Source organism: Mustela putorius, unplaced genomic scaffold (assembly GCF_011764305.1).
Source record: "Mustela putorius furo isolate JIRA1106 unplaced genomic scaffold, ASM1176430v1.1 tig00000868_pilon_pilon_pilon, whole genome shotgun sequence".
Lineage (NCBI taxonomy): Eukaryota > Metazoa > Chordata > Mammalia > Carnivora > Mustelidae > Mustela > Mustela putorius.
In genome coordinates this window covers 3,801,080-3,827,455 of record NW_025421502.1, presented here as the reverse complement: position 1 = coordinate 3,827,455, position 26,376 = coordinate 3,801,080, and the positions used below count along the sequence as shown (strand labels likewise).

Sequence of the window (26,376 nt, the reverse complement as noted above, 5' to 3'; positions counted from 1 at the left end):
GTTGTATCCCCCTTACCATCCACTGAGAGAGAAAGACATATCCCTGCCCATTTACAGAAATATACACAAAGGCAGATACACTACCAAATACTCCCAAGGCTCCAACAACCAACACACATGGAAGAAACAATTAACAAAGACACAGACCTTCAGAGAGATACTAGACAGAAGACAAAAGGAACAAAAGAGAGAAATGTGTTATTACTTGCAAAGGATGGACGGCTACTCAGGACAGGCATCCAGCAGCACACCCAGGCCCAGCCCCTGCTCCAGGGAAGAACAGAGGTACCCTGCAGGGGTGTAACTGTGTATTACACACAACCCCAACACACATGCTCCCCTCCCTCCCTCACAAACACACTTTCTTACATACACACCTTATTTCTCGCACACACTGCTTTTCTAACACTTTTACGCACACACTCACACACATAACAATCTCAAAATCTCTCAGTCTGTTATGTACCTAGTCATTCTCACACACTCCAGCAGTCTCACACACACACATACACTATCTCGTACACAGACTCCTTTCTTCACACACAATCTCTCACACACACGTACATACAGTCTCTTCATGTACATTCTCACACAGTCTCACAAACACGCGCGAGCACATGAAGTCGCTCTCAGTTCTCTCACACACGCCCCCGTTGGCTCCGCCCCCGCCGTGGCCCCTCCCCCCGGGTGTGCTCCGCCCCGGGGGCCGGGGCGGGGCGAGCCAGTGACAGGAGAGGCCGGGCAGGGCTGGTACTTCTGGCACCCTGGCCAGCGGGGCGCGCTCCGGAGGCTCCAGTCTGTGGCAGCGCGGCGGATCTCCGGCCGGCCCTCGGGTGGCGACCGCTGCTTCGCGTTTCACGCTCGGCCTCCTCCGGCGGCCGTCCCGGCGGCGGGAGTTGGCGACGGGATGTGTTCGGCCGGGGAACTGCTTGGTGGCGGCGGAGGTGGCGGCGGCGGCGGCAGCAGCGGTGGGGAGCGCGACGAGGACGGAGACGCGCTGGCGGAGCGGCTGGTGGCGGGGACAGAGCCGGAGCCCGGAGCGAGCCCGCGCCGACGCGGGCAGCGTCCGCTGGAGGAGCGCGAGCAGGTGAGCGGGGAGGGGAGGGGCGGCGCGGCCCGGCCGGTTTCCCGAGCCCCACCCGGCGGCGGAGGGAAGTAGGCGGGCGGGCTGCGCCTGTGCTCTGCTCGGCGTGGGGCGCTGGTCGCTGCGGCGTTCGGGGAAGCTGCCCCGAGGAGCGGTTAGAAGGCGCGCTGTGGGCCGGGCTGCAGGGCCATGCGTGCGCGGTGGCGAGTGCCCTGGGATCGCGTGTCTAGCGGGGTCAGCACAGCCCTTCTCCGGCTGTGGGGCAGAAGAGGCTCAGGCCAGCACCCGGGGCTCCGTGGAAGTACCTCCATAACGGTCACTGGTCTAAAAGCCTTACATGTAAACATTTTTTTTCCCCCAACTTCAAGTCGATAGCCCTGTGCTGTGTTTTAGGGGATAGTTGCTCCCTTCCTGCCCTCCATCTTGGCATTTCTGAACACACACCTAGCGCTTCTGAAAAGGTGTGGGTGTATTTCTCTAGATATGCAATCAATGTCTGAAGGCATGTGTAGGAGCGAGTATTACAATAGATATCCTGACAGGGACTCTCCACGAGTAGGTTCGTCACATGAACACAAAAGAAATCTAAACTTCATTTTAAAAGTGAAAAGGCAGGAAAATTGCTTTCTGTTAGTACCAAACGGAAAGAAGTATTAGTAAGGGAAAGGAGAAGTTGGGTAATTTTTGAAACCCTCTGAATTTGTTCTCAGTACATGAAGTATCATAATAAGCATTACAACATATCAGTTGTCTTCAAGAGTAGGCAAGAAATTTAATAAAAGAAACTGAGTTATATGTAGGATGGATCTTCACCAGCAAAAACAGTAATTAGACTCTCAAAAATACCTGAGATCAGCCATTCTTCAGAATCACATTAAAGAGCAGGAATTCAAATGATCTGCCTTTGCTAAAGCCTGCAGTGTTGAGACAAGAAATTGATACCTGTCTCCTTTAATTACTCTCCATCTGTCCTTTTTGTAACATCTCACAGACTCCAATATCATCACTAAATGTATTGATAGGTAAAGTATAACTTCTAGGATTTCAATATTTCATTCAGAAAACGGAAATACCATTGCATGGGACACACAAAATATGCCTTAGCATTAGTCTCGCTCACCGTGCACAAGTGTAATTTTTCATCCTTATGACAATATAAGAAATGGCATGGTGACTGAAGCAAATAATTGGTTGCCAGGAGATCTTCCTGATTCCCTTCCTAATGCTACCCTGCTCCCCAACTACACCAACTATACCATGACTCAGTAGTAGCTAAAGGGCTTAGTTTCCTCTTGCTTTAGTTCAACTGGAAAAGTGAAGAAAACAGCAACAGGAACTCCCTGTGTGGTGGTGGTGGTGAGGGGAATACATTTGAACTTAGGTTCTCAAAGTAAATTTTCAAATGTTGTAAGGGAGCATGTAAAATATTATTTCATGTACACTTCTGTGGATTTTACATCATCAATATCTCTGGTTTTACTAAAATTGTTTATGGTACAAAGAAAAAGGATGACACATAAAAATGAAATATATATACTAGAAAACATACATCCCAGCACTTTGCATACCTATTTCTATCATTCCCTGTCATGGAAATTTTTTTTCCTATACTCCTTTAAAATGTTTGAAATTTTTTTTAATATATATATGTTTTAAGATTTTATTTACACATTTCACAGAGAGAGAGGGAGCACAAGGAGAGGGAGTGGGGAGAGGGAAAAGCCAGCTTCCCGCTGAACAGGGAGCCTGATGAGGAGCTTGATCCCAGGACGCTGGGACCACGGCCCAAGCCGAAGGCAGACAACTGAGCCTAACAACTGAGCCACCCAGGTGCCCCAGAAAATGTTATTTTTTATAATGATGTATTTTTTGTACTGTAAGCCCACATACACAATAATTGTGAATTATACCTGAGATATGCATTTACCACAAATGAGCACCAAAGAAGAACTTAGCAAGAAACCAAAAATGAGTGCTTGCTTCCACAGCGCATATACTAAAATTGGAAAGAAACCAAAAATGAACAAAAAATTGGGGCAATGCAACCCTTTGTATAAGAAACAAGCTTTTGTGATAAATCATTCATTGATAATATTATCACTAAGGCTTGTTTTCTTTTTTTCTCAAGTCCTACATATGAAACTTAAAATTTTTATGCACTCCCTTGCAATGATGTTAACTGTAGATATAAAAATGTTTGAGGAAGAAGTAAATGAATTCAGTGACTATAAAATATATCCTGAGGAGTTGTTTGATTTAGTTTTTCCTTAGGGGATGGTATGTGTTTGTTTGTTATTTTAAGAGCACACAGACTCCAAATTACAAGAGAATATTTTTGAAAACATGTTTTGCAGACTGGTTTTTAGAATTTAATGTGACTTTTTCCACAGAAACAATGATAGACACAGAAACAAAATCAACACTAATTAGCTGGAAATGAGGCAGAGTCCCTCTTCCTGATGTCCTTTCTGCTTAGCACACTCACTTGGTGTTCCACAGTCTTAGCCTCATGGTTGTTGAAAGAGAACTGGCAGCATCCGTGGGGGCAGCAGCAAGAGATAGCACAGACTCTCCTTTTTTTCTGGATCAAGGCTATGGTGGTGCTCTCGAATGTAGTAGCTCCAGAAGACACCGAACTTTTGCTCCTGCAGCTTTCAGTGATTTTTTTCAGCACCTAATTTTTTGTGTTAAATACCTTTCTATTTCTATTTCCTTCACTGAGTTTTGCCCTTACCTGATAACTTGATGAAGCAGGTTTCTTCCATTAGCTATTCCCTAGGCTAAGGGTCCCTCCACATGCATCCTTTCCTTCACTGATTTTCTTTCCATTATTGTCTGAAAGTTCTCATGCCCTTCCTTCAGCCAGGAAGTCTCTTGTATCAGCTTTGGCTGTACAAAACCTACCTTTATCTTATTGGTACGATACCAGCTCAGAATATATCTATAGCTTGGTATTTATTTCATGTAATACTGAAATAGTAAAATAGGTATTTTCTTAATAACTAAGATTGTAAGCATTGCTTTTTTTTCTTACTATTTGTTCTTAAATGCCACTCCATCTGAGAGAAAATGAAGGTTCCTTTGTCTCTCCTGGTAGGATGATGGACAAAGGAAGCCTAGTTAAATTCAAGTATCCTTGAAGACCTGAAAGGAAGACTTGAAAGAATAGAACAGGTCCTTTAGATGAAGGAACTGTGTCAAGTTTGAAGTAGGCATCAGACATCTCAGAGAGATAACCAAGGGAAAGAGACAAAATGCTCAAAGGATTGAAGGGAGACGGTATAACTATCCACGGGTGTGTGGATTCATTGTATGTATGAGAGGTGATTCAATGATATTCATAACTATGACCATCAGGTGGCTTTATATAAGAGAGTCTCTGATCTACTGCATAAGTAAAGAACTAAACATCTCTAGTCCTTTTATTATATGCCTACAATGTGAATAGCATCTGCTTAGATGTGGCAGTTCACAACTTAAGTAACCTAAGATGGCCCTTCGTACCTCCCAGAGCACAGAGATCCTATTATCCTCAGACTGACTTTAGAATCATTATCTTTAGCTCTAAGCTCATTATGGTTATTGAAGTAATATACTTTGGAAACTGTAGGAATAAAGAAAACTCTAGGGAAGAAAATGAAAGCATTTGAAATCCCACTCCAAGTAACATTTTGTTTAAAAATACCAAACATTTAAGAAAATATATCTCATACAATGGTATTTCTACATTAATCTCTCTCTCTCTCTCACATATTACTATACTTGTATTTACACACACATATATTTTAATATGTTTTAATGTAATACTGAATTTGCTTTCTTGTTTTAGCTACTTAGCATGTTGTTTCATTTTCCTGTGTTATGAAAAATTATTTGTAAAAATTATTTTAAGGCTGCCTAATAGTCCATTTTCCTACAACTGTACATTAAGGTACACACTTTCTTTTTAAATAATGCTATAAGGAAAATCTTTCCTTGTAAATCCTCACAGTTCTACCTTGCATTAGATTCCTAGAAACAAAAGAACTAGGTTAATGTGTCAAACTCGTTGAAGCATCTTGGAACATTCTAAAGGATTGCTTTCAAGAAAGATCACACCAATGTACACTCCCAGCATTGGAGTGTAAGAGTGCTGATTGGAAACCATCCATGCCTCTAATGAATGGTATAATTTATAGATTAATCTTTGCCAATTTAGTGGGTCAAAATTATTTTATGTTATAAGATATTGCTGGAGAGGTTTACTAAATCTTTCATATATTTATTGAGCATTTGCATTTCTTTTTAATCATGTTCTTTGAACTTTTTTGACACTAAAATGTTAATCTTTTACTTCACATTGATTATAAATATTTTCTCTGCTTGCTATTGACTTTATAATTTTGTTAATGATATTTTCTATTTAAAAATGCTTTACGGAGAAAGACAACTATCATATGATCTCCCTGATATGAGGAAGTGGTGATGCAACATGGGGGCTTAAGTGGGTAGGAGAAGAATAAATGAAACAAGATGGGATTGGGAGGGAGACAAACCATAAGTGACTCTTAATCTCACAAAACAAACTGAGGGTTGCTGGGGGGAGGGGGGTTGAGAGAAGGGGGGTGGGGTTATGGACATTGGGGAGGGTATGTGCCTTGGTGAGTGCTGTGAAGTGTGTAAACCTGGTGATTCATAGACCTGTACCCCTGGGGATAAAAATATATGTTCATAAAAAATAAAAAATTTTTAAAAAAAAAGGAAAAAGAAAAAAATAAAAATAAAAATGCTTTAAATTTTTATTTGCTAAAGGAATTTATTTTAGTAGTTTCATTCGCACATACCACACATATACATATGCATAACGTATATACATATCTCTATCTGTTCAGAGCATTCTTTCTAACCCTACAATCAGTTAAATATCCAGTATTTTCTTGTGTATGTGTGTGTATTTATGGTTTTATTATTATTTTTTAAATTCTGTATGTTTTGTCTCTTTAGAATATCTTTATGTATTGGGTGGAGTTATGGAGCTAATCTGTTTTTTTCTCTGCCAATGATTGGATAATCCATTTTCTCGCTTGCTTATACAATCCTTCATAATAGTTATAAATAGTAAAATCTATATTAAGCTTTTACATTTTTGTTGGTATTGTGAACGGGATTTTTTTCCTCACAAATCATCCTTTTGCTGCTAGTTTCTAGCTACTGGCTTTTATATATTTAGTTTTTAACTAGTTACCTTTCTGAATTCTTTTATTAATTCTAATGCTAATAAATAACAGTATCTCTTAGACTTGATTCCTTTGCATCTTCTAGATATATAATCATCCAATCTATAGATTGATTTTGCTTCCTTTCAAATGCTAATGCTTCATTTCTACTTCTTACCTTTGTGATACCTAGAACTTTCAGATCAATACTCATTCATAGATAGGTAGATGAATAAATGAAGAAAGCTTTATAAAACCCATTGCCTGGGGCGCTTGAGTGGTTCACTCTGTAGAGCTTCTGACTCTTGGTTTCAGCTCAGGTCTTGATCTCAGGGTCCTGGGATCCAGTCACCATTTGGCTTCGTACTCAACGGGGAGTCAGCTGGAGAAATTCTTTCTGTCTCCCTCTCCCTCGTCTCCTCCTCCTCATGCATATGTGTGCACTCCTCCTCTAAAATAAATAAATTAATTAAAAATAAATAAAATAAAAGCACTTGCCAGAGTATATGTTCCACAGGAATATCTGTTTAAAAAAAAAAAAAAACTGCAGCAGAAGGAAGGCTTAAGCTTCCTCTTTGATCTATTAAAAATATGATTAACAGTATAAATTCTAGATCCAGAATACCTGGGTTTGAGTCCTAACTCTGTGACTTACTAACTATAACTTTGGGCAAGTTAATTAACCTCTCCAGACATCAGTTTCTTCACCTATATAAAGGGAATAATAATTTTATCAACCTTATAGGATTGTTGGGAGGATTCCATGAGTTAATGTGTATAAAGTGCTTATAGCAATCCGCAGCACATAATAATTATATAAATGTTAGCTTTGGGGCCTAATTTTTAAACAGATTCCACACTGAAAAGAAATCTAAGAAATACAGTTTTCAAGTTTCCTAGCCTCTGCATTTAGAAAGTCACCATAGGAAGAAGGTGCTCCTGTGTTTTAGGGTGCATATGAATCATCTCTTATTAGGTGCAGATTGTGATTTCCTTAGTCCAGGGTGAGGCCCAAGATTTTGCATCTCTAATAAGCACCCAAATGATGCTTGTTGGGTCCCCCAATAATGGGTCTATGGTCAAAGGAACGAGACTGATACAAAGTGAAGGTCAAGCAAAGCTTTATTTCGTGCCAAGCATCGAGAATCAAACCAACCCTCAAACTGACCCGTCGGGGTCATACCTTACAGAGAGGGCGATGACCCCTCCCTGCCTCACAGACTAACTTTTACAGAGCAAAGGCCATGTGGTTGGGCCTGGCCACACGCAGGTGGCGAATGAGATTGTAACACACAGAGAAAGCTTTACAGTCACGCTAGGTCACATATGGGTGGCCAGTTGAATTACAATTCACCCTATAGTAGCTATTTGAACTAGCCTATCACCTTGGTCAGAATTTGTGCCCAAAAGCCGGGGCCAACACTCCTTGGTAGCTAGGGAGACAGTATGCCCGCTTTACTGATTGGATATCTCCACCTGACCCGACTCATCCCTGCATTCAGTCTGTTATCTTCACCTGACCTGACCCACTCTTGTATTTGGGCTTTGTTCCTGGGACTGGTTTTCCAGACTTGCTTTTAAGTAAGTTCCCCTGGCGGGGAAGGGTCAGTTTAAGTCTTACTGCATAAGCAACAAAATGGCTGTTCAACTGAGGTGGGGCCGCTCCGGCTAAATAGGCCCTTACAATGCTGATGCTATGTCCATGTACCGCATTTTGAGTGGAAGGGGGTAGAGAGGATAAGCAAGTCGGTCCATAATATTCACCATACTTGCCCTTCAACATAGTAAATACAGGTAAGGAAGTCATTTAACTCTTCCCTAGAAAGATATATTTGAACTCTTGGTGAGGTACAAGAAACCAACAGTAATTCCTCAAACCAGTGATTTGTTCTAGGTCTTACAACTAACTAGTCATGGAAAAGACCAGACCCCAGGTCTCCAAATTCTAAAGCCACTGTTTTTTCATATATGCAAAGAGGCCTCCCACATAATGGTAGAAGCCCCAAGGTCTGGATAGAAGAAACTGGATGATGTTTTCCCCAGATTTCCAGGGCCATGAGTCAGGAATTGTCATTAAAAAAAAAAAAAAAAAAGCCAAGGGCATAATTATGCCTCTTATTAAACTACAAGTTCTTTTTTTTCATTTATTTATTTTCAGCATAACAGTATCATTATTTTTTCACCACACCCAGTGCTCCATGCAATTCGTGCCCCAACCCCCCCCCGCCACTTCAAACCCCTCAGATTGTTTTTCAGAGTCCATAGTCTCTCATGATTCACCTCCCCTTCCAATTTACCCCATCTCCCTTCTCCTCTCTAACTCCCCATGTCCTCCATGCTTTTTGTTATGCTCCACAAACCATATGATAATTGACTCTCTCTGCTTGACTTATTTCAAAAATACAAGTTCTGATTCAGTAGATCAGGTGTTTTCATTCCTCTCAAGCCCTCAGATGATGCTGACGCCACTGGTGAAAGGACTGCACTTTGAGTAGCAAGATCTGCTCTCTTTCATACTTTTTTTTTACTCTCATACTTTTAAAAGCAGTGTTCAATAACTGTAACAAGTGTTATGAGCTTGGTGAGTTCACCCCTAAACCTCATCTTGTTCCCCAGGGCATTGTCCAGTCTTTAAAGTAACATTCTCTATTTTGTTTTCTCTCTGACATCCTTTTTCCACCCCGCTTTCATACTACCTACCTCCTTCCTCACTCTTCCTATTGAGGGTCTCGTTCTCCCACTGTCTTTTATTCTTCCCTGACCTTTCAGCTACTTTCTCTTTTTCTCTCTACTAACTCCTCTCCTCTGTAGAAGCTAAGCCTTATGGAACGATGAAAAGGGTTTTGGAGTATGACAATTCTAAGTTTGAATTCTGGCTTTACTTTTTTACTAATCACTTAATCCCTCAGATACTCAATTTCCTCATTGTAACTGGTATTTTGCTACCCACTTCTTAAAGTTCTTATGAGGCTTTGGTGACATTATGTATACAGAATACCTAGCATATAATTGACCTTCAATGAATATTAGCTCCTTATTTTATCCTCACCTTTACTCTCATTTTTCCTTCTGGTTCCCTTCTTTTTTTTCTCTCTCAACTAACCACATCATAAAACTGTATTTTTAGTATATGCAATACTTAAGTTTATAGAATAAATATTACTTATGTATTGAATAAAGTATTAAGATTTACTAATCTAAAAATTAACTATTTAATATTTCTCTAAAAAAAGTTAACTCACCAACCTAAAATATGTTGCATTTTGTGGAGATCTTCAGTAGATTTTTTTTTCAATTGTGCATCACTTAACCTTCCTAGGAAAAAGAATATCCACCTTATCTTTTTCTCAGTTTCCTATTCAACAGAAGAAGTCAAGGAAGTTTAAAGGGAAAAAAGAAAAGCACCATGACCTTAGCTTGTCCTGAGAGGCCTAAGTAAAAACTCTTTATCTTTATACCCACCTTCTTTAAGCCTTAGGACACTGTCTTCATTTTCTGCCTTCTTCTCTGGAGTTGCAATCTTATCTTGCTGTAGCAGATTCAAAAACATTAGGAGTCCTTACTAGTCATGTTTTGGTTCATTAAGTGTGTTGGATGTTTGTGTGAGGGGTGTGTGTGTGTATGTTTGTGTATATTTAAGGGAAAATATTAAGACAAGCAAAAGAGTAGTTTCATTTCAGCAGAGAAACTGAATTTCTAGTTAACGTGATGCAAAAGATATTTTCTGTTTTCTGATCTATTTTTCCCCCATATACAGTGTTGTTGGTTTTTTTTTTCCATTTAACCTCATTGGCTGCTACACCTTTTCTTGGCAAAGGAAGAGGAAATGATTGCCTTTATTTGTTGTTACTGTTTTCTTACAGCATCAACTATAGCTTATTGGTGTTCTGATCAAAGAAAAAGCAAAATGCTAATATTTTGAACTTTATGGAAAATATAGGATAAAATTATTATTAATACTTAATATCTACTGTTATGAAATATACTGTTATGAAAATCAAATTTCTATTTATGGTTTTTACTATACTATACTCTCTTTGATATCGTATTATTGAACATCTCTGAAAGTTTTTAATTCTCTTTTTCAATTAATCTGAAAAAAATGATTTTTTTAAAATCTTCCTGATCAAAATCTTACTTGAACATATGTAGACCATCTACAGAGTAAGGGAACATACATTTGATTTCCCAAAACTGGCAAATTCCATCAATCTAATTGAATTCAGAATACCTTATTTATGGTGCTCAGAAGTCTTCTAGTGACATATAACAGAAGCTACTGTTACTTCCCTAAGCTGAGAGTTAAAATTGAATGTCAGGGCACCTGGGTTGCTCAGTTGGTTAAGCATCCGACTCTTGGTTTTAGCTCAGGGCATGATCTCATGGGTTGTGGCGTCAAGTCCTTCATCAGGCTCGGTGCTTAGCAGGGAGTCTGCTTTGGGATTCTCTCCCTCTGCCCCTCCTTACAGCTCATGTGTGTACACGCACACACACACACTCTCTCTCTTTCTCTTAAATAAATAAATGCATCTTTAAAAAGGGGGGAGGAATCAATTTTAAGGAAACATGTTTGATTTTGACTACTTTCAATAGACAAGCTATTTCATCTTATAGTAACATCTAGACAAGCTATTCCATCTTGTAGTAACATCCAGTGCACATATAAGATATTCATGTCTTTAAAAATATGTAGATTGTAGGAAAAGGACAAATTGTGGAAATTTTTAACCTATAGCTTGAATTAATCATATTCTTCATTTCATGGTCTAACACTATCTCTCATTAGTTCATGCATAGCCCTTTTTTTCTTATTTAATTATTTTTTCATTAAATAGCAATTCTCTTCCTCTACAATAGGCAACTTTTTTAAAAGTGATCTTTACCCTCAAGGAAGGGTTTTAATTCATAATCCTGAGATCAAGAGTCGCATGCTGTACTGACTGATCAGCCAGGTACCCCACAGGCAACTTTCTAAATATGTTTAATAACTTTGGCTGAAATTGTGTGTTACCTTTTTAAATACTTGATGATTTCAATAGGGTATGTTTGCAAATGTGATATAACACATTGGAACCTAACTCTTAACTACAGAGAACAAACTGATGGTTACCAGAGGGAATGTGGGGGTAGAATAGGTAGAATAGGTAGGTGATGGGAATTAAAGAGTACACTTTTCATGATGACGAGTGAATAACGTATAGAAATGTTAAATCAGTGGGGCACCTGGGTGGCTCAGTGGGTTAAAGCTTTTGCTTTCAGGTCAGGTCATGATCTCAGGGTCCTGGGATCCAGCCCCGCATCCGGCTCTCTACTCAGCAGGGAGCCTGCTTCCCTTCCTCTCCCTCTGCTTGCCTCTGCCTACTTGTGATCTCTGTCTTTCAAATAAATAAATAAAATCCTTAAAAAAAAATAGAAATGTTAAATCACTGTATTGTACACCTGAAACTAATATAACACTGTATGTTAACTACACTGGACTTAAAGTTTTAAAACTTAATAAAATATTGGATCCTATTGGTTAAAATGGAAATGCATACAAATTTTAGTATTTTTCAGTTTAACAGACCAATTCAATTACTAACTCATGGTACACCTGAAACTAATGTGTGTGTCAACTATACTTGAATAATATTTTTTAAAAACAACTTACAGTACTATATATTAGAAAGGGCTACTTGAACTGTATTTAAATTTACCTTAATAAACCAAACCAATTTAAAATAAAACAAACAAAAAGAGAGCTAGCTGATATTCTCATTGATTTTCTCCTCTAAAAGTTTTTTCTCCTTTACTGGATCTATGAAATTTCAGGAGATAAGTGGAAATAAATAATAAATGCTATAATATTGCATTTAGTTAGAAATGGCATACTAAGAGCACCTGGGTGGCTCTTAATTTCTGCTCTTGATTTCAGCTAAGGTCATAATCTCAGGGTCATGAGATTGAGCCCCACATTGGGCTCTGCATTCAGTGGAGAGTCTGGCTCTCTCCCTCTCCCTCTGCCACTCCTCCACCTGTAAAATAAATAAATAAATCTTTTTAAAAAAATTGAATAAATGGCAAACAAGTATAAATCTAATAATAAACATGCTATAAGTTATAATATATGATACTGCAGTTAGGTAAAGCTTTATATGGTTGGTAAATTTTTATGTTTAACATATTATTATGTACATTTTGTAAGAAATGAAAATTGTGATTATATTTAATATCTAAGGAGCAGGAAAAGTGTACAAACTCACTAGAAATAAAAGAAATGCAAATTAAAACTATTAGGAATTATTTTTCACCCATCCAGTTGTTAAAGATTAAAAAGATAAGTGGTATGTGTTTAAATAAATTATATGACATAAGAATACACTACAGTTAAAAATATAAACTGGTTCAGTGTTTCAGAAATCTGGTATCAAACCTCGTGAGTATATACTATTATTGCCCCTACTTTAAAGATGTAAAAAAAATGTAGCACAGGGAGCTTAAGTAATTTATTAAAAGGGTCACAGCTAGTAAGTTGTGGAGTTGAGATTCAAACCCATGCTTAAAGCCAGAGTTTTTAACCACCAAGCTAGTGTTATTGGTGTTTAATTATGAATTAAACTAAATTGGCCATGAAGCCAATTTAGTGGATTGTGAACAGGATAGGATAGATAAAATTTTTAGAATCTATCACACATGGTATGAGTGTCATTTTTTAGATCTTTAGTTTATATGTACCAGTTCAAAATATAAAACATATTTTTAATGTAGATCATAGTCAAGATCCCAAGTCAAGATCAAGATCATAGCTAGCTCCTTTCTGTCTCAAGGTTTTTGCCTGGACTCTTTTCCCCAGCCCTTCCCTTAACAGAGCTTATATCATCAACCTAGCTGTTACTTCTCAGATCCCAGCTCTGCTTACCACATGGAATCTCCAACCCACCCAACTTCTTCTGTTCCTCTATTATGTTATATTTTCTTCATAGCTTTTCTCACTATTTGAAATTATCTTAATAATTTTTTTGTTAAAATATTTATTCTCTGCCTCTCTCCACTCCCCCTTTGCACGCTTAGAAGAACATGAGAGCAGAGATCACAGTCTGTGGCAAATGCTTCAATTATTTTAGCATCTCTGGGGTGTAGCATAGAGTCCATAAAACCTTCTATTCAAAGCAACACTGCTGGTAAAAACTCAATTGATGATTTGGCTGAAGTAATGTGACTTCCTAAGGGCAATTATGACAAAAATTAGTTTCAAAAGAGAGAGGACTTTGGGGCGCCAGAGTGCCTCAGTCATTAGGCGGCTGCCTTTGGCTCAGGTCATGATCCCAGGGTCCTAGGATAAAGGCCCACATGGGCTCCCTACTCCATGGGAAACCTGCTTCTCCCTCTCTCACTCTCCTTGCTTGTGTTCCCTCTCTCTGTGTCTATCTTTGTCAAATAAATAAATAAAATCTTCACCAAAACAAAAGAGAGAGAGAGAGAGAGGACTTTGTATATAACAGGAACATTCTCTGTTGTCAAAATCAACAGAAAAGAAACCAATAGTGTTAGTTGTGCATTGAGCTAAGGATCCAGGTAAGATACTTGTAAGAATTTAGGCAAGGATTATCTTCCCTGATATGCTGTATTTTAAAACCACCCATTTCTGAGAAGGTGAAAGGCTAATGAGCATAGGATCTTGAAATACTAACTGATATTAACTTACATAATTGGTCTGAATTTGCAGATTTATTTTTAATTTTTCTTGAGCTCAACATAGGAAAGATAGTAGATAAAACCCAGAACTAACATAAATTAAAATTCAGATCAGTCATTTTAATAATAGCACTGTTAAAGGATAATTTTCAAGAAGAGGTAAAAGTATAGTGCTCATTAAATATAAAATGATCACACATTAAGGATTTTACTTAACTCATCATTAATGAGGGAACCAAGCAAATGTTACAGCTGATTTACAGGTGAAATAAAAAAATCAAATGTGCATATGGGGAAAAGACTTGTTGAAATAAACTTACAAGTGGATTCAAAACTGGCTTTTTCCCATAGGCAGGAGAGGGAAGACAATTGAACTCCACTGAAACAGAATTTATTTGTGTGTCTATAGATAAGAATTATTTTTCAGTGCTACTGGTTATCTAATTATAGATGTAAAATACCTCAAAAGCTATGAGGGCTAAACAATATTCTAAACAATGCAGAATTTCCACATTTTTTTTTTTTACTTATTCTTAATTTCCTTATAGTAATAAAGAAACAAAGTAATTTCTAAAATTTGCTACATGGTTAGATTAATTGTTGGATAGTGAGGGTACTTGATCCCTCCTCTTTGAATGCCGGGTGCTGCTAGAAAATATTAATTCTGTTCTCATCTTTTCCCATGACAATATTTTATACACACACACACACACACACATACACACACACTTTCAATGTGCATATGAAAATACATGACTGGGTTGCCTGGGTAGCTCAGTGGGTTAAGGCCTCTGCCTTTGGCTCAGGTCATGATCTCAGGGTCCTGGGATCGAGGCCCGCATCTGGCTCTCTGCTCAGCGGGGAGCCTGCTTACTTCCTCTCTCTCTGCCTGCCTCTGCCTACTTGTGAACACTGTCAAATGAATAAATAAAATCTTAAAAAAAAAAGAAAAAGAAAATACATGACTTATATATATGTGAAAAGCAAGGATTGATTTATATTTGAAGTTCTTTCTGTTGAGTTATATAGCTAGACTTCACTTGATACTAAGATAACTACTGAAAATTTTTGATGAGAACAACATTGCTGGTTTCATATCTATGATGAGTTTTTATTCAGCAAATAAATTCCAGCTACTTGTTCATATCCTAGCATGTGTTGAATGGTTATTGTTTTCAAAGACAATTCAACTCAAGAGTTTCACAGCATAGAAGTACATTAGTTTGCATTTTTAAATTTAAAGAAGGGTAAGAACAGAGTGATCTCTTACAGAGTTAACCATTTAGTATGACCATCCATGGTATCAATAAAATTATCCAGTATAAAACACTGGAGAATAAATATATGAAGACAAAATTAAATACCAATATGTATGCATAGTCTATTTAACAGTTATATAATTAAAGGGATATAATGATTCTGCTATTTCTGGATAATAATATTCTCCCTTTGGAGTTTAAATGATTAGCTATTTGGAAATCTGTCTTTGGACACTTTATACTTAACTACTGTTTTAAGACTTCAGTTGCTTTAACAGCCTGACCGTGTACTGAAGATGTTTTCTTTATCCATTTGTTTAATATTAAACATCAATTGTTTTAACAACTGATTATAGTTATTGTATTATTGACAGTTTTCGGTATTATTTGTCTATTCGTTATTTTTCTATTTAGCATATACTTTCTCAATAGCTTTTTATTCATTCATTCACTCAAAAACTTTATTGAACTCCTATTTTCCAGGCACTATTCTATGTATCTTTGTATCTAGGATGCAAAGAAACAAGCCCAAATTGTTTTCCTCATTAAACTTGCATTGTAGTAGGGGGAGAGACAATGAATAAATTAACAAGTAACTGGGTTATAAGTGCTACGGGGTGGGGGGGATAAAAGGAGGGGAGTTGGTTGCTGTTTTAAATGAGGTGATCATGGAAGGCCTCACTAAGGTGACATTTGAGCAGAGGACTAAAGGAAGTGAGAATTACTTGGCTGTGCCCCTTCTTTTGCTTTGAGTTCCTAGGAGGGTAGAACCAAATTTGAGGTTTGGTTTTAGTAATTGTGGTAACTTATCTTTCCCCAATCTAAATTCTCAATTCTTTCCCACCCATCCCACCTTCCAGTTCTCTGTTTTGTTTTGTTTTTTCACTTGTTCCTACTGTAAGTAAATTCAAACTCTTTGTGGAAGAAGAGAGGGAAAAGTAAATTAATTATGGACTTATAAATTTCATTTCTTATAAAATACATTTCTTAAGGAGTAGCATATAATCATACCTTATAATGAATTTGTTTAAATTTTTTTTTTTATGTCTGGTTCAGATCTTTTGCATAAAGGTTTGCATCACAGTTTATTAGAAAGCACTCAGATTTATATTCAGAAGTCTACCATTCAATCCTGGATAGTTGTCTGATTCTGGGGAAGTCACTTGACCTCTAAAGTTTAACAACACACTTAATGATGTTTTTGCAGGACCAAAGGCTTGGAATGTGTGTGTTTAGTAAGTTTATTGAACAAATGGCTAATAAGCAAATAAAAATGGGAGATGATTACATTTAAAAATTGGGGAAAAATAAAATTAAAACTACAGGGATTTTTTTTTTCCTGAAAAGATTTAAAATGTTTTGCTAATTGTTTTCTCTTGGCCAGGGTGTAATTAAAGTGAGAGTCTTTAGCATATAAGCCAGGTAAGCACGAATAAAATCATTAGAGAGCATGAAATCTTCAACAGGAAAGGCTATAGAGTAAGAAGAGAAGATGGCCTACAGATAAGTTCCGGAGGAGTTCTAACCTAAACTCAGAGGGAAATGAGCCAATAAAAGTAAACAAGAAAGGACAAAGGAGGTGAAGACATCTACAATGACTAACAGGCTTCTTGATTACACTTCTGGGTTGTGCCATTCTCTGAGGTAGGAGACCCTGGAGGAAGACCAATTTTAGGACAGACGATTATGAATTTGGTACAGAGCATATTGAGTTTGAGGTTCCTGTAAGAAATCCCCATGGAAATGTTGAAATTGGAGTTGAGCAATCAAGTCTAGAAATCTGAAGAGTTGCCTGAGCTAAGAAGTAATGCTCAGAAAAATAAAAAACAACTATGAACATTTTATAAAAGTGCAGATCATTTTAATTAGTAAGAGAGAGTACAGCAGCGTTTTAATATGGTGATTTGAGTAAATATCCTTCCTTGTATATTAAACAGCTTAATGAGACAGAACATGGATAATTTCTTTTGTGTACCCCATAGCACTTGCTCATAGTAGGCATTCGATTATTATTTACTGAATTTAACCAAATTGACTAAAGCAATTATTTTGCAAGGCTAGGCTGTTCTGTAAGTCAAGGATTGTGAATTATGGGAGTTGGAGTTAAGTAATCAGAGGTTAGTGATACTCAGAGAGGACATGACACACACCAAGAATTGGAGTGTGGTTTCCTGAAAGTAAGCAGCTGTTGGTCTGGCAAATCAGTCAGGTCTGTGCAGATTTGCCACAAGTAGGGCACAACACATCTTGCATAAAATGCAGGTGCAAAACATGCTGAGAGGAGAGGAACATAACTTTTTAGAGTAAACACAGACTTTGTTACAGTGGGCATCAAACTTGTAGTCATTTTCACTATGTCACCATTTACATAACATTAAAACAACTATTATACTTCATTGTAAGATAAGGTGGCTTTATGTACATATACTGTTACTGAAGTATTTTTTCCAGAAGAAATGTAATAAGCCCACATACTTTTCCTTATTTATAAAGCCAGATTCCTACAGATTCTTTAGTGCCATAAATAATAAAAAGCAAACTTTTCCCCCACTTCATCTGAATGGTTGATTAATAATTTAGTAGGCATTTCATTTCAAAAGAATTGCACCATGATGGTTAAATCATAACTGCAAAGAAAAGTATCACCCAAGTCACTGGGTTTGACAAAAAGTGCACTATATAAAACAAGGAGCTATTATTGTACAAAACACAATAAACAACTCCCAAGCATTGTTATATGTGGCATTTTCATAGCTTTTTGAAAAATTGTCATATTCATAAGTACTGTTAACTTTGCTATGAGACAAAATCTCATTATAGACCTCAGAAAGTAATGATAGTTAACTTTAAAAGCAACTTAATTCCAACAGGGATGGTTCATATATTTGCATAGTTCTGTTAGACATAACAGTCATGTTTACCTTTAAATCTTCAAATATAATATGGAGAAGATACAGCATAAACAAGTAGAGTTTTCAGATTTTCATAAAGCTGTACTTTTGTGGCCTAAGTACAAACTTAAAACTCCTGTCCTAAACTCTGATTTTTTTCCCTAATGTTTGAAGTTATTTAAATTCTAGTTAGTTAACATATAGTGTAAAATTAGTTTCAGGAATAATATTAGTGATTCATCACTTACATGTAACACCTAGTGCTCGTCACAAGTGCCTTCCATTACTGATTTCTACTCAGGTCATGATCTCAGGGTTGTGGGATTGCCCCGCATGAGGCTCTGTGCTCAGGGCTGAGTTGGCTAGAGATTCTCTCTCCCTCTGCCCCTCCCCTACCATGTGCACATGCTCTCTCTCTCTCTCTCTCTCTCAAATATTTTTTTAAAAAATCTTTTATGGTTTGCCTCCTTCTCTCCTTTTTTTTTTTTCTTTTCCGGTGTTCATCTGTTTTCTTCCTTAAATTCCACATATGAGTGAAATCATTTGGAATTTATCCTGCCTTGACTGACTTATTTTGTTTAGCATAATACCTTCTAGCTCCATCCACATTGTAGCAAATAGCAAGATCTCATTCTTTCCAAATCTAATTTAAAAGAGGTATTCACAAAGTCAGAAATGTTGATGGTTCTCTCAACAGAATCAAACAACTAGAACAGTGACCTTCAGTAATAGACCTGGTACTTTTAAGAATCCATTTTTATCTAGTTGGTTTTTAGATACTGACCAGCACCCTAATTTTGTAATATCTTTGCCTTTCTTGGTTTTGTTTTTAAAGTGTGGCTTGCCTAATACATAAGTGGTACAATTCCAATCAGGATCTCTATTTTTTTCTTTTGTTTTAGGAGTAAAAATAAGTGTTACAGTATAAAAATTCATTTCTATACTTAGATGAATGAAAGCATTTGCAATTATGACTATAGGTCAACCTTAAAAAGAAAAGCAATACCTCTAAGGAAGGAGAAGATAGAAGAATGGGAAAGATTTGGATCAATAAATATGAAAAATTGGATTAATAGTTAGCAAGGAATAACTGAAAGGACTTGAGAGTATGGAAGAGTACTAGGACACTGAACAAACATGGTTTTATAACAAGGCATCTGAGCACAATTTTTACCTTAGACTTAGCAGCCTAGAAAAAGGAGCTGGGAAATTGGAGTCTACTGAAAGTCAGGGAGTGGGAGAGAACATAGGACTATGAATTCATAGTTAAAATAGTAGGCAGAGGGTTCTAAACTGCAAGGAGAAAGTAAAAGCCAAAAGGGCTAAATCTGAAACTAACCCAGTTTTTCTGGTTTGAGAGGGCGCTTTTTTTTTTTTTTAACAATTTCTAATTACTACTTTTTTAATATTTGTTTTCATGTATTTGTTTATCACCATATGATACTATCTCTTGTTGGTGTTTTGGGAATGGGAGACTCCTGTCCTTTTGAAAGAAAGTAACAAGATCTTTAAAGAAAAAAAAAAGTCTTTCATTTGAAAGGCTGAGTGGGATAGTGGAGTGGATTGAGTGAAAGAGAATTCCAGTGTTTGGAAGTGAGGGAAGACTTTTCAGTCTAAAATGCCTGTGAAACTGACTCCCAACTTATTTCTATCATTGTTCTTCCTTCATTTTTGTATCCCCATAATTATATTCATTCAAAGTTATGTTATTTTTAAAGGCAGAGTTCCTATGATAATTGGATCACATTCTACTATGTTAGTACTATTGTTCATACTACTAAGGCAAGACAGTTTCAGGGGGAAATAAAAGGTGGTTATTTTCTGTCCAAATAAGATACATTTTTCTTTTTTAACTGAATATAGCTAGAAAAATGAAACCCAAAAAATCGGCCTCTGAAGTATTCTACATGCTTAGTCTTTATACCAATTGATGTTGCTTTTCTTTTTGGGGGAGAGGCAGTGGTGTTATTAAGAATTAGAGATTGGTTTGGCGTTTACTTTTAACAAAGACAAATTTTAAATCCTGGCCAAATAGTATCACATTCAAGACCACAGATTATACTGTAGAGTGAACCAAAGATAAACGCCACAAAACCATTTATAAATAATTTAACATTTTTGCTAAATATAAATGAATCCAGACAAGTGTAACTGTTTGAACTGCTGTTAAAAAACTGATATAAACAAATAGAATGTGAATAATTACCAGATTTTTTTAATTTATAAGAAAGCAGATAGTGTAGGGCTTTAGAACATGGTGTTTAGAGCAGAATGCCTGAATATATGTCTTCACTCCACCAGTTATTAGGTGACCTTGACAAAATTACACAATCTCTCTTCCTCGGTTTCCATTAGGTTTTTTTTGTTTGTTTGTTTGTTTGTTTTAAGATTTTATTTATTTATTTATTTGACAGAGAGATTTATCACAATAGGCAGAGAGGCAGGCAGAGAGAAAGGGGGAAGCAGTCTTCCTGCTGAGCAGAGAGTTCTATGCGGGCCTCGATCCCAGGACCCTGAGATCATGACCTGAGCTGAAGGCAGAGGGTTAACCCACTGAGGCATCCATGCGCCCTCCGTTAGGTTCTGAAGATCAAAGTACTTAAAACACTGCCCAGCATATAATCAGTAAATATTAAGTTTTTTAAATTAATAAATATGTTACAAAATTCATTAAAAACTTCACTTAAACATTATTTAGTTGTTTATAAGGCTTATATACTTCTACATAGGGCATCTCTACATAGGACCATCCTTTAAAAATGAAGAAGAATTAAAAGCAAAAATGAGTCTTTGCAGGTGATTAAATGCTAAAGTGAAGATATTTTTGATAACTACAGAATCAGTTTATAGTACATCAGCTATAACAACTGTTCTGTTATATAACAAGACAAAAGCAGTTAAACACACCATATCATTTTTTTAAAACATCATTTAACTAAATATTTGAAAGCATTATGTTAGTGAGTGTTTTTGGCAATGGTAGTGTTTTGGCCAACTCTCCTGATTTAACTTTTTGACCAAACTGACCTTTTTTGAACTAAAGGCCAAGCATTTTACAATGCTTAAACACATATTTAGCCTTAAAATATACTTATTTTTACATAAATAAGTATGTCTTAGTTTCTTAAAGTTAAGAATGTAGTCTTATTTATCTAAAATATTATAGGCACCAGAAAAATGTTTGTTTTTTGATTTTTGGATTTTTTTTTAAAGATTTCTTTATTTGAGAGAGAGAGCAAATGCATGCAAGTGGAGGGAAAGGAGAGAAGGAGAGGGAGAGAATATCAAGCAGACTCCTTGCTGAGGGCAGAAACTGATTCAGGACTCAATCCCTAAGATCATGACCTGAGCCAAAACCAAGAGTCAGATGCTCAACCAACTGAGCCACCCAGATGTCCCCAGAAAAATGTTTGTTGAATTGAATTGGTTATACAAATAAAAGTGTTTTTACAGCAAAATGATTATAAATGTTATATTGGATATGCATAACTTAAGGTAGTTTTATTCTTATATGTACTGGGGATATTTTCTTCTTTGCTCATTATTTTTCTTTCTGGACTGCCAGGGATTTAATGTGAAGAGTAGGAAGAAGGCAGTGATTTTAATGCTCAGAGCATTTTTTGTTTCCTTAGGGAGAGAGGCGGTGGGAGAGGCAGAAGGAAAGAGAGTATCTTAAGCAGTTTCCATGCTTAGCAGGGAACCTGATGTGGGGACATGGGCCTAATCTTAAAACCTTGAGATCATGACCTTAGCCAAAGTCAAGAGTCAGACATTTAACTTGACTGAGCCACCCAAGCACCTCAATGCTCAGAGAATTCTTGATTTACTCCTGTCATTTCTGCATCTTTTAAAAATTTCTCTGGGTGTTATAAATACTAATTAAAAAAAGCATTATAGGGGCACGTGGCTGGCTCAGTTGGTTAAGCCTCTGCCTTCAGCTCAGGTCATGATCTCAGGGTCCTGGGATCAAGCCCTGCATCAGGCTCTCTGCTCAGCGGGGAGCCTGCTTCCCCGTCTCTCTGCCTACTCATGATCTCTGTCAAATACATAAATAAAATCTTTGAAGAAAAAAAAAAGTATTTTAATTATGCTAAAATTGTTTTTAAAAACAGATTTGGGTGTGAAATTTAATGTATTGATAGAAACTAAGGAAAAAACAGGATTATTCTGAGCTTTTAATTTCTGGTTAATTTACCTTAGGCTTACTTTAGAAAATGAACTAAATCAGCTAAAGTATTCGCTAGACTCTGCCAAGCAAAGAAGGAAAATTGCTTCTTTAATGTTGGTTGTGAGAGGAACTGAGAAAGGAAGAAAAGAAACCCATTGATTTTTATTTGTTTAAACTTTAAATATAAGTAAATAAGTGTTAGTAGAAGAACCATTTGATTATATGGATCCTCAGAAGTTGAGCTTTTATACTCAGAATTTGACCATTACAGGACATATGAAAAATAATAAACACTCTTCAAAGGCTTAAGATCCCAGGACTGAATCAAAAAAAAAAAAAAAAAAAAAAAACTGACCGTCAGGTCATGATCTCAGGATTATTAAATAAAGCCCTATGTCAGGCTTTACACTGGGCATGGAGACTGCTAGTTCTCTCTCTCTCCCCTACCTCCCCTTCACCTCCTCCACCCTGCTGTCTCGCTTTCTCTTTATAAAAACAAACAAACAAAAAAAAACAGCCATCCACCATCCAGTATTATCCAATTCACTCTTACAGGAACTGTACCTCAATTCATCAGTTCAACATCCAAAACAATTAACGTCCAGAAACAACCAAGGTAGTATTTCCAGAACAATGAAGTAAGGAACTCAGTGGGCTTCCCCCCTAGTAAAATAACAATTTAACTGGTGAAAATTATTTAAAAACAACAATTATTCAGTCTTTGGGAATTATTCTAAGGGCATACAGAAAATCAAGAAACATTCTTTTCTTTAAGATTTTATTTATTTATTTGACAGAGAGAGAGAGAGAAATCGCAAGTAGACAGTGGTAGGCAGAGGGAGAGGGAGAAGCAGGCTCTCTGCTGTGCAGGAAGCCCGATGCAGGGCTCAATCCCAGCACTCTGGGATCATGGCCTAAGTTGAAGGCTGCTGCTCAACCGACTGAGCCACCCAGGCTCCACAAGAAACATTCCTTAAAGAAAATCTACTATATGTCAGAACAGTGAGTTTTTATGGCATTTGCACAACCCATTACTTCTTTCTAGAAGCCATCTAGAGCTGCAGGTTCACCATAGAGGAGTGGACACTTAGTGTTTCTCATCCTCCTGCACCCCAAATCAACTCCATGTTACAGAAATTCTATTCCACGTAGGCATAATTGAGAGGACAAACTCTCTCTTCAGCCAGCCCCTACTCTCAGCAGAGCAAGCTGAGAACACTGTGGCCCAATTACCCGGCCCTAACTCGCCAGAAGGTATAGGTTCCATGTGAAGAGAGGCAGACCAAGATCAGAGCTGCTCCCCTGCTTTCAGTGTATACTTGTAGACACTGTCATTGGAATAAAAGGGTCTCTGTCCCCAACCTCCAGTGCATTGGTGCAGATGTTCCACCCAGGGGTAAAGGCAGCTTATATGGGTAAAGATCTCTACAAATCTGACTGAGAGGACTGACTTTATTTGTAAGGAGAGTAGAATTCCATGCCTAGGAGTGTACAAAACAAAACAAAATGGCTCTTGATGAAGAGCCATTAAGAGGAGACTGGTAACTCCAAAATGCATCAAACCAACAGAGCAGCCAAAAGTTTTAAAGGACCAGGGAAAAAGTTAGCCAAGAATAGCCCTCCTGGCATCATAATCAACTATGATGATCAGGAAGGTAATATGCATGTGCAAGGCTACACCCACTCAGGAGCAATCAGAGCAGGATGTGGGGCAGACTTGAAAGCATTCCCCAAGCTGCACACAGACCCATCAACACAGGGCAGAAGCCTCACAGGAACAAGGGGCTTCAACACAACCTGTGATCAAACACTTAGGGAGCTATGTATAGTAAGTTACTATGACCCACGGGTAACTCCCACAAATAATATGATCACTCCTGGCAGTCTGAAAAACCGTGCACATGTCCAAGGCTGTGCCCTCTCAGGAACAGTCAGAGTGGGAACCTCCAAGCTGCTAGTCCCTGCTGAATGTGGGATAAACAAGTAAAATCCCAAACTAGGAAAGCAGTGTCTAACCTACAGATACAGCCAATAATGGAGAGCAAAATTGACTGACTGGCAAAGGAGGCTTAAGCACAATCTTTAACCAATGGCTTGTGCTAACTGAGAAGCAACACCTAAATAATGAGCCTAAAAGATCAAAATAGTGGCAGAATATATGAGTAGAAACATCAGAGGCTGCATGCTACAGGGCAAAAGACTTTGCAGAATTGGTTCAAGCAAGTCACTAAGCAAATAAACAATCAAGGAAACAGCAACCACCTCCAGGATAGGGGTAGGGGATCAGTATCTAGCATTGCTAAAATATATTATCTACAATGCCCAATTATCAACACAGAATTATGAGATGTGGAAAGAAATAGGAAAGTATGACCCCGGAACAGGGGGTGAAAATGCCTTTGATGGGTCCCAGATGATGTACTTCATGGACAAAGGCTTTAAAGCACTAATATAAATACATTCAAAGAACTAAAGGAAACCAAGTTTAAAGAATGAAAGAAAGTATAATGATGGAGTCTCATCAAATAATCAATGTTAAGAGAACTTTTTTAATTCAATGGAAATTGTGGAGTTGAAAACTATAATAAACCAAGTAAAAAATATTTGAGCTAACAAAAGAGAAAAATTAGTAAATTTGGGGTGCCTGTGTGGCTCAGTTGGTTAAGCCTCTGCGTTTAGCTCAGGTCATGATCTCAAGGTTCTGGGATCAAGCCCTACATCAGGCTCTCTGCTCAGTGGGTAGCCTGCTTCCTCCTCTCTCTGTGCCTGCTGCTCTGCCTGCTTGTGCGCTGTCTCTCTGTGTCAAATAAATAAATAAATAATAAAATCTTTTTAAAAAAAAATCAGTAAACTTAAAGATAGATTAATAGAGATTATACAATCCAAAGAACAGAGGAAAAAATGGGAAAAAATGAGTAAAACTTCAGAGAATTGTGGGACATGATTAAGCACACCAATGTACAAATAATGGGAATAACAATGAGAGGAAAGAGAAACAGTATTCTAAGATCTAATGGCTGAATTTTTTTTTTTTAGTATTTAAATTTTTTTATTTTTTATAAACATATAATATATTTTTATCCCCAGGGGTACAGGTCTGTGAATCTAATGGCTGAATTTTTTTTCCAATTTAATGAAAGCATTGTCACACATCTAAGAAATTCAGTGAAGTCCAAATAGATTAAACAAAAAGCAGTCTACTACCAGACACATCATAATCAAACTTTTGAAAGGCAGGGAAGAAGAAAATCTTGAAAGAAGTACAGGGAAAACAACTTATCACATACAAGGGAACCCCAGTAGGATTAATAGTTGACTTCTCATCAGAAATATTGGGGAGCAGAGGCAATAGGGCAACACATTCAAAGTAAAAACCTATCAATGAACAATCTACAAGCCAGGGTTCTATAGAAATTAAAGATGGATTTCATTTCTGATAATCTGTTCATTGAATGAAGGCTAGTTTTGAGGAAGGAAATAATGGTTTTGGCCTTGGATGTGTTGAATATTGAAGTATATTCAAGATATGCAGGTGTAAATGTCAAGAAAGTGGTTGAATGTGTGGGTCTAATGTGCAAAAGAGAGGTCTGAGCTGGACATAATATTCAAATAATTGATTCATTGGTAGTAAATATACCTAATTTTTAAGGGGAAAAAATGTGGAGTGAAAGATGAGGGCTGAGGACCAGAGGTTGAGGGCCAGTATTTAATGGCAGTTGAGGATGATAAACCCACAAAGGAGACTGAGAAGGCATAACCAGATGGGTTAAAGTAGAACCAGGAGAAAGAGATATAATAAAATGTGAAAGAAGATAAAAAAAATGGTCATCATGAATGTACTTAGGAGTAGAGTAAATGAGAACTAAAAAAATGTCTATTTAATTTATTGATATAACAGTGTACTGGCAACCTTTTCAAGAGCTTTTTGGTGGTGTGATGGGGACAGAGCCAGACTGGAACAGGATGAGATATGATTGGACGGAGTAATTCTGCATGGATCTCTTGCACTAAGAGCTTTTGTTCAAGACTGTTTTTTCAAGGGTATTTGTTGTTAAGTGAACAGACTTGGTAGATAGAGACACTGTCTCCTGGAACAGAGAGAAAA

At 37.3% G+C, this 26,376-nt stretch overlaps 1 protein-coding gene across 1 annotated transcript in view; it reads left to right on the top strand.

Annotated features, from left to right (window-relative positions):
• Positions 1-703: 703 nt before the first annotated feature.
• The window catches only part of FAM241A (family with sequence similarity 241 member A), a 42,563-nt gene continuing 16,890 nt past the window's right edge, over positions 704-26,376 (top strand). Inside the window, exon 1 of the mRNA XM_004748070.3 lies at positions 704-1,087. Coding sequence (XP_004748127.1) covers positions 908-1,087 — 180 coding nt within the window. The 5' untranslated portion in view covers positions 704-907. The remainder of the gene's footprint in view (positions 1,088-26,376) is intronic.